The following is a 12,678-nucleotide window of genomic DNA, read 5'->3' as shown; positions in this document are numbered from 1 at the left end:
TGTGGAGAAAAAAGCACAATACAACACAGAAATACATGAAATCTGTATTTAAAATTTGTGTTCAAGAAGTCACCAATAGCAATTATTAAAGAGACACTGAACCCAATTTTTTTCTTTCGTGATTCAGATAGAGCATGACATTTTAAGCAACTTTCTAATTTACTCTTATTATCAAATTTTCTTCATTCTCTTTGTATCTTTATTTGAAATGCAAGAATGTGAGTTTAGATGACGGCCCATTTATTGGTGAACAACCTGGGTTGTTCTTGCTGATTGGTGGATATATTCATCCACCAATTAAAAAGTGCTGTCCAGAGTACTGAACCAAAAAAACGCTTAGATGCATTATTTTTCAAATAAAAAAGTAAGAGAACGAAGAAAAATTGATAATAGGAGTAAATTAGAAAGTTGCTTAAAATTGCATGTTCTATCTGAATCACGAAAGAAAAAATTTGGGTTCAGTGTCCCTTTAAGAGAACATATACATCCAGAATTAAGAGTAGACAGACAGATGTGTCAATGGACCGATGATTACTGATGAAAGCCAATGGTCAGGTTCAAGAGGCTATGGTCAAAAGGAGAATCCTAACAGTCCCACTACAAGACATGCAGGAGATTTTCACTACAAGACATGCAGGAGATTTTCACTGCTGATCAAGAGAGTAAAATAAAATAAAAGTACATCAACTAATGAAGCAACTAAATGTAGAATATAGGCTCAACAGACTCCCATAAAATAACTGAATGACTGAGCCTAATGCTCAACCACAAAATATTAAACTGAATAGGCAAGTAATGAAATACTTATACATCTGCAGGTTTTCACAATCAATTAATTATATGCAATTAAAATAACTGCAGGAAACTTCGCAATAGCTGTTTTTTATGCTGTCAGTCTGTATTACTATAATTGAACGCATGTTGACTCACTAAAAACAACATGTAATTTGAAGTGGCTCACTTAATAGAGACTTATATTACTCTGAAATCATGAGCTTCTAAAGTACTCAATCAAATACTCAAGCAATTAACGTGCGGAGAGAAACAGTGATAAAATAATCTGCTATGCTGCAGGCATTGCTAGAGACAGAATAGTTTATATGTACTGTTCATAAAACAGATAGATTGCACATAGAAAAGAATGTAATAGCTGACTTCAACTTTAATTTAATATTAAGCTTTGTTATTATGCCACATAAATTAGTGGGTATGTTCTAAAGCATATAAACCATCTTAGATGGAATTGTAATTTTTATTCAATAATGTTTAGATTAGTGTCAACAAAATTAAATAATAGCAAAGCAAAATATCAATAAAGTATTTAGCTTTCTCTGTGACACTTCAAGTAGTATGCACTGAACTAAAATGCATTTCCTAAAAGCTGGCAGAGGAACCCTCACCATCTGTGCATGGCATGGTTCTATAGGTTTCATTATAAGGAAGGCAGATGCACTGCTTATAGCCAACACAGACTCTGCAAGTGGTCTATCCAACTTCATCAGCCTCTTCAGTTGCTACATGATTCTATGCAGCTTACTAAATACAGTTCATTTATCTCTTGATTATTTAGCAAATCTGCTGCCTTACATAAAAACTGGTGAAGCTTGGGGCCTGGAGAGAGCTCTTCTCACATGCTTTTTATTAGAGCGTTACAGTTATGTTGGGCATACATAACTGGGTTACAGAAGAACAAGTCCTATAAGCACAATAACATAGATTCTTAAAGGCTTTTTCTATTAGTAAAAAATAGAATTGTGTTATTTAAAACAAACAAAAAAAAAAAACAACTTTGATAATAAAATTTCTTTACAAGTTATCACAAGCCTGCAAACTGACAAATTTGGCCGTTTGCGGGGGTGCCATAAATAAGCCATTACAAGCTCGCAGTAGCAAATAGTACTTGGAAAATTAACCAGAGGAAAGACCTCTGGTTAATTTTCTAAATGTCCCCCAATTGCCAGCCACTAAATTTAAGTGTATTCATCTTTATAAAAAAATAGAAATATTCACATTTTTATTTTTTAATAAAGTAAAGGCATAAGGCAGTTATAAAGGGCTAACGTTGGCGAGTGTGGGGTGTTTGAAAAATAAAAAGGGCATTGAAAAGTGCCTTCACATTGCAGTCTATACGAACTGTGTGTTCCCTGTAAATACTTATATACATATATATTTATGTGTTGATATGTGTATAAACATAAGTACATATTTACATATATATATTTATGTGTTGATATGTGTATAAACATTAGTACATATATACAGATATATTTATGTGTTGATATGTGTATAATCATTAGTACATATATACATATATATTTATGTGTTGATATGTGTATAAACATTAGTACATATATACAGATATATTTATGTGTTGATATGTGTATAAACATAAGTACATATATACAGATATATTTATGTGTTGATATGTGTATAAACATTAGTACATATATACAGATATATTTATGTGTTGATATGTGTATAAACATTAGTACATACATACAGATATATTTATGTGTTGATATGTATATAAACATTAGTACATATATACAGATATATTTATGTGTTGATATGTGTATAAACATAAGTACATATATACAGATATATTTATGTGTTGATATGTGTATAAACATTAGTACATATATACAGATATATTTATGTGTTGATATGTGTATAAACATTAGTACATATATACAGATATATTTATGTGTTGATATGTGTATAAACATTAGTACATATATACAGATATATTTATGTGTTGATATGTGTATAAACATAAGTACATATATACATATATATTTATATGTTGATATGTGTATAAACATTAGTACATATATACAGATATATTTATGTGTTGATATGTGTATAAACATAAGTACATATATACATATATATTTATGTGTTGATATGTGTATAAACATAAGTACATATATACATATATATTTATGTGTTGATATGTGTATAAACATAAGTACATATATACATATATATTTATGTGTTGATATGTGTATAAACATTAGTACATATATACAGATATATTTATGTGTTGACATGTGTATAAACATAAGTACATATATACATATATATTTATGTGTTGATATGTGTATAAACATAAGTACATATATACATATATATTTATGTGTTGATATGTGTATAAACATAAGTACATATATACATATATATTTATGTGTTGATATGTGTATAAACATAAGTACATATATACATATATATTTATGTGTTGATATGTGTATAAACATAAGTACATATATACATATATATTTATGTGTTGATATGTGTATAAACATAAGTACATATGTACAGATATATTTATGTGTTGATATGTGTATAAACATTAGTACATATATACAGATATATTTTTGTGTTGATATGTGTATAAATATTAGTACATATATACAGATATATTTATGTGCTGATATGTGTATAAACATTAGTACATATATACAGATATATTTAAAATTGCTGCCCATAGCTGCATGACTTACCCCCTTTGCTATTCTTAGGTTCTGTGCCGTGTCTGACAGCATCAGAACGAGGCTCCATTGGAGCCTATGGATTTGTGCACTTGTGAGTGCAATTCTTTTAATCAGAACGCAAGGTTGCATTTGCATTGCCCCTAACTCGTAATACCAAGACACATTTGTGCTCCACTTATAATCTGAACTTATATCTATTTAATAGTATGTTTTATATAGCTCAAAAAATCCTTGTCAGGATTATAAAGGGACATAATCAAAATGAATGTTTCTTGAATCATATCTCTAATTATTCATTGTTGAAGGTAGGCTTGTGAGCGTGCATGCGTCTGAACCATTGACCTCTATATGACAGCATTGTTTGCAACAATCTGTAACATTGTTGCAATCCCTGCAGACAAATACTAATCCTTCTTTAGTATGCTCTCATGGAAAGTAGCTACGGTTCAAAAAGGAGATTGTGAGAACAAAGTCAATTTGATCAAAGATGTATAATGAAAAGCTTTTAAAAATACATATTCTCTCTGAATTATAAAAGTTTAAAAATAGTTCTGTATTCCTAGCCCCTTAGTTCCTATAAACCCACCTGTGAGAGCTCTCCTCCTAGCACGTAATGAAGTACAGTCTGAAGAGCAAGGAGCGAATTTAGACCAAGGAGTGAATGTGCAGTCATCTTTGCAAGGCATTTCACACTGCTGTACCAAGGAAGGCATGGGCCCGGACAATGTAAGACACAAAGTCACATCTACAGGGTGCTCTTCCTCTGAGACACACGATACATCTGGGAAGCAAGAACACATAATAATGAAGGCATAGGAAAAATACATTTCTCATAAGTTAAATATCTTAAAATGAAGATTCATATTGTTATAAATACAAATGTATAATAGCAGAGGAAGAAGAATTTAATTTACTTAGATGTTAGTTTGGTTCAGATAAATATAATTTTTAGTCCTACAGCTTAACTGTATCCATTTCAAAGTTGCATATTTTGTTTTTTAGTTTCTACAAACTATTGCCTAGATTACGAGTCTTGAGTTAGGGTTTAAAAGCAGCGTTGAGAGGTCCCAACGCTGCTTTTTAACGCCCGCTGGTATTACGAGTCTGGCAGGTACAGGTGTACTGCTCACTTTTTTCCGTGACTCGAGAATACCGCAAATCCCCTTACGTCAATTGCGTATCCTATCTTTTCCATGGGATTTGCCTAACGCCGGCATTACGAGTCTTGGAAAAAGTGAGCGGTAGACACTCTCCTGTCAAGACTCCTACCGCATTTAAAAGTCAGTAGTTAAGAGTTTTATGGGCTAACGCCGTAACATAAAACTCTTAATTAAAGTGCTAAAAAGTACACTAACACCCATAAACTACCTATTAACCCCTAAACCGAAGCCCCCCTGCACATCGCAAACAGTTACATTTTTTAACCCCTAATCTGCCGACCGGACATCGTCGCCACTTCAATAAATATATTAACCCCTAAACCGCTGCACTCCCGCCTCGCAAACATTAGTTTCATTTTATTAACCCCTAATCTGCCGTCCCTAACATCGCTGACACCTACCTACATTTATTAACCCCTAATCTGCCGACCCCAACGTCGCTGCAACTATATTAAATTTATTAACCCGAAAATCTAAGTCTAACCCTAACCCTAACACCCCTAACTTAAATATAATTTAAATAAATCTAAATAAAATAACTACAATTCACTAAATTATTCCTATTTAAAAGTAAATACTTACCTATAAAATAAACCCTAAAATAGCTACAATATAACTAATTAAAAGGGTTTTTTGGGGGGCATTGCCCCAAAGTAATAGGCTCTTTTACCTGTAAAAAAAAGACAATACCCCCCAACTTTACAACCCACACACCCAACCCTACTCTAAAACCCACCCAATCCCCCCTTAATAAAACCTAACACTACCCCCTTGAAGATCACCCTACCTTGAGACATCTTCACCTAACCGGGCAGAAGTGTTCCTCCAGTCGGCCAGAAGTCTTCATCCAATCCGGGCAGAAGAGGACCTCCAGATGGCCAGAAGTCTTCATCCAGGCGGCATCTTCTATCTTCATCCATCCGGAGCGGAGCGGGTCCATCTTCAAGCCATCCGACGTGGAGCATCCTCTTCCATCCGACGTATAAACACTAAATGACGGTACCTTTAAGTGACGTCATCCAAGATGGTGTCCCTTCAATTCAATTCTATCAGCCAATCGGAATTAAGGTAGAAAAAATCCAATCAGCCAATAGGATTGAGCTCGCATTCTATTGGCTGATTGGATCAGCCAATAGGATTGAACTTCAAACCTATTGGCTGATTAGATCAGCCAATAGGATTTTTTCAACCTTAATTCCAATTGGCTGATAGAATTATATCAGTCAATCGGAATTGAAGGGACGCCATCTTGGATGATGTCACTTAAAGGTACCGTACTGGAGGTTCTCTTCTGCCCGGTTGGGTGAAGACGTCTCAAGGTAGGGTGATCTTCAAGGGGGTAGTGTTAGGTTTTATTAAGGGGGATTGGGTGGGTTTTAAAGTAGGGTTGGGTGTGTGGGTGGTGGGTTGTAAAGTTGGGGGGTATTGTCTTTTTTTTTTTTTACAGGTAATAGAGCTGATTACTTTGGGGCAATGCCCTGCAAAAGGCCCCTTTAAGGGCTATTTGTAATTTAGTATAGGGTAGTGATTTTTTATTTTATTTTGGAGGGCTTTTTTATTTTGTTAGGGGGATAAGATTAGGTTTAATTAGTTTAAAAAAATTGTAATTATTTTATTATTTTCTGTAATTTAGTGTTTTTTTTCATACTTTAGTTTATTTAATTTAATTGTAATTAATTGTAGTTAGTTTAGGTAATTAATTTAATTATAGTGTAGTGTTAGGTGTAATTGTAACTTAGGTTAGGGTTTATTTTACAGGTATATTTGTATTTATTTTAACTAGGAAGTTATTAAATAGTTAATAACTATTTAATAACTATTGTACCTAGTTAAAATAAATACAAAGTTGCCTAAAATGGCTACAATGTAACTATTAGTTATATTGTAGATATTTTAGGGTTTATTTTATAGGTAAGTATTTAGTTTTAAATAGGAATAATTTAGTTAATAATAGTAATTTTATTTAGACATTTAAATTATATTTAAGTTAGGGGGTGTTAGGGTTAGACTTAGATTTAGGTGGTAATAACTTTATTATAGTGGCGGTGAAGTTGGCGGCGGCAGATTAGGGGTTAATGAGTGTAGTTAGGTGGTGGCGACATTGGGCAGCAGATTAGGGGTTAATAAATAAAAATTATGTGTCGGCGATGTTGGGGACAGCAGATTAGGGGTTCATAAGTATAATGTAGGTGGCGGCGGTATACGGAGCGTCAGATTAGGGGTTAATAATATAATGTTGGTGTCGGCAATGTTGGGGGCAGCAGATTAGGTGTTAATAAGTGTAAGATTAGGGGTGTTTAGACTCGGGTTCACGTTAGGGTGTTAGGTGTAGACATAAAATGTATTTCCCCATAGGAATCAATGGGGCTGATTTAGGAGCTGAACGCTGCTTTTTTGCAGTGGTTAGGGTTTTTTTTTAGCCAGCTCTGCCCCATTGATTTCTATGGGGAAATCATGCAAGAGCACGTTTAGCCAGCTCACCGCTACCGTAAGCAGCGCTGGTATTGAGGTGAGATGTTGAGCTAAATTCTGCTCTACACTCACCTTTTTGCGGCTAACGCCGGGTTTAAAAAAAACTGTAATACCAGCGTTACTTTAGGTGAGCGGTGAGGGAAAATTGTGCATTAGTCACTTACACCATTACCGACAAAAACTCGTAATCTAGCTGTATATTTTCTTAGCTGATACATTCAATGTATGTATAATTTCTTATCCTGTGGCTGCTTTATAGACAGTCGTTGCATGAACTCAGATTTTTGCTTTGGAATTTAAATAGCATGGAGCAATATGCATTACAGATATTAAACCCATAGCATATATCAGCAGTTAAGCATTGTATTGCTAAATAAATATTTTAGAATCTTTTAACACTGTTATTGTGATAGCTCAATTTGCAAACAAGAGCAGGCAGGGATACAACTCTTAAATATATTTTCATTGATAGATAGCGAGAGAAAGATATAGATGGATATATATTTATCTATCCATGTATCTATCTATCTATGTCGGCCTATCTGTCTGTCACAATATCTAATCACAGCTAGATTACAAGTTGTGCGTTTGGGTTATAACGCTGAAAAAATTATAATTTCAGCATTAAAACAGCATTGCAGCTATTACAAGCCAATAGGAATGCAAGGGACGCCATTTTGAAATGGCTCCCTTGCATTGAAGATTCAGTGTACGGTGGCAACTGTATGAAGAGGATGCTCCACGCTGGATGTCTTCTGGATGGACCCGCTCCGCGCCGCTGGGATCAAGATAGAAGATGCTGCCTGGATGAAGATAGAAGAGGCCACCTGGATGAAGACTTCTCGCCACCTGAATGAGGACTTCGCCGCCTGGATGAAGATTTAAGAGGCTGCCTGGAAGAAGATAGAAGAGGCCGTCTGGGTGAAGACTTCTCGCCGTCTGGATGAAGATCGTTCAATCGGGACTTCAAAAACTGTAACTGGATCGTCGGGGGTTAGTGTTGATTTTTTTAAGGGTTTTTTTTGGGATGTTTTTTTTTTTTAATTAGGGTTTAGGCAGCAAAAGAGTTAAATGCCCTTTTAAAGGCAATGCCCATACAAATGCCCTTTTCAGGGCAATGGGTAGATTAGGTTTTTTAGATCGTTTTTTTTTATTTTGTGGGTTTGGGGGGGGGGGGTGTGGGTTTGTTATGTTAGTGGGTCTTTGTAATTTTTATTTCAGCTAAAAGAGCTGTTTAACTTAGGGCAAGTCCCTACAAAAGGCCATTTTAAGGGCTATTGGTAGTTTATTCTAGATTAGGTTTTTTATTTGGGGGTGTTTTTTTTTTAAATGGATATTAGAATAGGAATCATTTTTATTATTTTTGATAATTTGTTTGTTATTTTGTGTAATGTATTTTTTCATTTTGGGGTGGGTTTTTATTTTTAGATTAGGGCTTGGGCAGCAAAAGTGCTAAATGCCCTTTTAAGGGCAATGCCCATAGCAATGCCCTTTTCAGGACAATGGGTAGATTAGGTTTTACTTTATTTTTATTTTGTGAGTTTTGGGGGGGTGGGGGTTTGTATACTGTTAGGGGGTGTTTGTTTTGTTTTGTAGCAAAAGAGCTGTTAACTTTAGGTTAATGCCCTACACAAGGCCCTTTTAAAGGCCCCCCAAAGGCCCTTTTAAGGGCCCTTGGTAGTTTATTATAGATTAGGGTTTTTTTTTTATTTTGGGACATTTTTTTTTTTTTTAAGGTTATTTGAATAGGAATAATTTTTATTGTTTTGTATAATTTCGTTTGTTATTTTTTGTAATGGTAGGTTTTTTTATTTTTTGCAATTTTAGTGTTTTTTATTTTTTGTAATGTTAGGTTTTAGTGTAAGGCAGGTTAGGTTTTATTTGACAGGTAAGTTTGTATTTATTTTAACTAGGAAATTATTAAATAGTTAATAACTATTTACTAACTATTCTACCTAGTTAAAATAAATACAAACTTACCTGTGTAATAAAAATAAAACCTAAGCTAGCTACAATATAACTATTAGTTATATTGTAGCTAGCTTATGTTTTATTTCACAAGTAAGTATGTATTTAGTTTTAAATAGGTATTATTTAGTTAATAATTGTAACTTTAATTTAGCTATATTTTAATTATGTTAAAGTTAGGGGGTGTAAGGGTTAGGTTTACTTTAACCCCTTAACGACCAAGGACGTACGCCACACGTCCTCAAAAAAAATACAGTTAATGACCGAGGACGTGTGGCGTACGTCCTTGGTCTGGAAAGCAGCTGGAAGCGATCCTGCTCGCTTCCAGCTGCTTTCCGGTTATTGCAGTGATGCCTCAACATCGAGGCATCCTGCAATAACCCCCCTTGGCCATCCGATGCAGAGAGAGCCACTCTGTGGCCCTCTCTGTACCGGACATCGATGGCCGGTTTCGTTGGTGGGTGGGAGCCAGTCTGGGAGGCGGGTGGGCGGCCATCGATGGGCCGTATGATGTGGAGGGGGGCGGGATCGTGGGCGGGAACGCCGGGTGTGTGCGCGGGTGCGCGCGCAGGTGCGCGCGGGGGTAGGAAGCGGGTGGGAACCGCTACACTACAGAAAAATGATGGGAGAAAAGTGGCAGTGATTGACAAATATATTTAAATATATGTAGATCTGAGAGATCTGGGAGGGGTGGTGGGTTGGTCTTTTGGGGGGGCAAGCTACACTACAGAAAATTATTTAAAAAAAAATAATAAAAACATGTTTTACTATAAACTGGGTACTGGCAGACAGCTGCCAGTACCAAAGATGGCTACTAATAAGTTAGAGGGGGATGGGTAAAGAGCTGTTTGGGGGGTATCAGGGAGGTTGGGGGCTAAGGGGGGATCCTCCAGAGCAGCATATGTAAATATGCCTTTTTTTTATTTATTTTTTATCAAGGATAGCTTTTTTTTTTAGTACTGGCAGACTTTCTGCCAGTACTTAACATGGCGGGGACAATTGTGGGGTGGGGGAGGGAAGAGAGCTGTTTGGGAGGGATCAGGGGGTGTAATGTGTCAGGTGGGAGGCTGATCTCTACACTAAAGCTAAAATTAACCCTGCAAGCTCCCTACATGCTTCCTAATTAACCCCTTCACTGCTAGCCATAATACACGTGTGATGCGCAGCGGCATTTAGCTGCCTTCTAATTACCAAAAAGCAACGCCAAAGCCATGTATGTCTGCTATTCCTCAACAAAGGGGATCCCAGAGAAGCATTTACAACCATTTGTGCCATAATTGCACAAGCTGTTTGTAAATGATTTCAGTGAGAAACCTAAAATTGTAAAAAATTTTACTTTTTTTTTTTATTTAATCGCATTTGGCGTTGAAATGGTGGCATGAAATATACCAAAATGGGCCTAGATCAATACTTAGGGTTGTCTACTACACTACAATAAAGCTAAAATTAACCCTACAAGCTCCCTACATGCTCCCTAATTAACCCCTTCATTGCTGGGCATAATACACGTGTGGTGCGCAGTGGCATTTAGCGGCCTTCTAATTACCAAAAAGCAACACCAAATCCATATATGTCTGCTATTTATGAAAAAAGGGGATTCCAGAGAAGCATTTACAACCATTTGTGCCATAATTGCACGAGCTGTTTGTAAATAAATTCAGTGAGAAACCTAAAGTTTGTAACAAAATGTGTGAAAAAGTGAATAATTTTTTTTATTTGATCGGTGAAATGGTGGCATGAAATATACCAAAATGGGCCTAGATCAATACTTTGGGATGTCTTCTAAAAAAAAATATATACATGTCAAGGGATATTCAGGGATTCCTGGAAGATATCAGTGTTCCAATGTAACTAGCGCTAAGTTTGAAAAAAAGTGGTTTGGAAATAGCAAAGTGCTTCTTGTATTTATTGCCCCTATAACTTGCAAAAAAAAGCAAAGAACATGTAAACATTGGGTATTTCTAAACTCAGGACAAAATTTGGAAACTATTTAGCATGAGTGTTTTTTGGTGGTTGCAGATGTGTAACAGATTTTGGGGGTCAAAGTTAGAAAAAGTGTGTTTTTTTTCCAATTTTTTCCATTTTTTCCTCATATTTTATATTTTTTTTATAGTAAATTATAAGATATGATGAAAATAATGGTATCTTTAGAAAGTCCATTTAATGGCGAGAAAAACGGTATATAATATGTGTGGGTACAGTAAATGAGTAAGAGTAAAATTACAGCTAAACACAAACACTGCAGAAATGTAAAAATAGCCTTGGTCCCAAACGGTCTGACAATGGAAAAGTGCTGTGGTCATTAAGGGGTTAAGGTTAGGTTTAGGGGTTAATGTAGTTTAATTTAGGATGTTGTGATGTGGGGGGCTGGAGGTTTAGGGGTTAACAGGTTTATTTAGTGTCAGCGATCTTGGGGAGTGGTGGAATAGGAGTTAATAGATTTATTATAGTGTGGGCAATGTTGGGTTGCAGGGGAATAGGGGGTAATAAATTATTAACTATTATTTAGTTAATAATTGTAACTTTAATTTAGCTATATTTTAATTATGTTAAAGTTAGGGGGTGTTAGGGTTATGTTAGGGTTAGGTTTAGGGGTTAATGTAGTTTAATTTAGGATGTTGTGATGTGGGGGGCTGGAGGTTTAGGGGTTAACATGTTTATTTAGTGGCGGCGATATTGGGAGCGGCAGATTACTGGTTAATAGTTTTATTTAGGTGACAGCGATATCGGGGTGGAATATTAGGGGTTAATAACTGTAGGTAGGTGGTGGCGATGTCGGTGGGGGGCAGATTAGGGGTGTTTAGACTCGGAGTTTATGTTAGGTCACTGAAATGCTACAAAAACAGAATTTATGCTTACCTGATAAATTACTTTCTCTTGCGGTGTATCCAGTCCACGGATTCATCCTTTACTTTTGGGATATTCTCATTCCCTACAGGAAGTGGCAAAGAGAGCACACAGCAGAGCTGTCCATATAGCTACCCCTCTAGCTCCACCCCCCAGTCATTCGACCAAAGGTTAGGAAGAAAAAGGAGAAACCATAGGGTGCAGTGGTGACTGTAGTTTAAACAAATTTTTTTACCTGACTTAATTGCCAGGGTGGGCCGTGGACTGGATACACCGCAAGAGAAAGTAATTTATCAGGTAAGCATAAATTCGGTTTTCTCTTGCAAGGTGTATCCAGTCCACGGATTCATCCTTTACTTGTGGGATACCAATACCAAAGCTGTAGGACACGGATGAAGGGAGGGAACAAGACAAGTACCCAAAACGGAAGGCACCACTGCTTGCAAAACCTTTCCCCCAAAAATAGCCTCCGAAGAAGCAAAAGTATCGAATTTGTAAAATTTGGCAAAAGTATGCAGTGAAGACCAAGTCGCTGCCTTACAAATCTGTTCAACAGAAGCCTCATTCTTGAAAGCCCATGTGGAAGCCACTGCTCTGGTAGAATGAGCAGTAATTCTTTCAGGAGGCTGCTGGCCAGCAGTCTCATAGGCCAAACGGATGATGCTTTTCAGCCAAAAGGAAAGAGAGGTAGCAGTCACTTTCTGACCTCTCCTCTTACCAGAATAGATAACAAACAAGGA

The 12,678-nt window shown here is 36.0% G+C and overlaps 1 protein-coding gene across 1 annotated transcript in view; it reads right to left on the bottom strand.

Moving 5' to 3' along the window:
* The window catches only part of THSD7B (thrombospondin type 1 domain containing 7B), a 1,177,597-nt gene that overhangs the window by 521,072 nt on the left and 643,847 nt on the right, over positions 1–12,678 (bottom strand). The window contains 1 exon segment of the mRNA XM_053712541.1: positions 4,078–4,272. Coding sequence (XP_053568516.1) covers positions 4,078–4,272 — 195 coding nt within the window.

This window comes from Bombina bombina, chromosome 1 (assembly GCF_027579735.1).
Source record: "Bombina bombina isolate aBomBom1 chromosome 1, aBomBom1.pri, whole genome shotgun sequence".
Lineage (NCBI taxonomy): Eukaryota > Metazoa > Chordata > Amphibia > Anura > Bombinatoridae > Bombina > Bombina bombina.
Note: the sequence above shows the minus strand (reverse complement) of the source record. Positions and strands in the feature narration are given on the sequence as shown.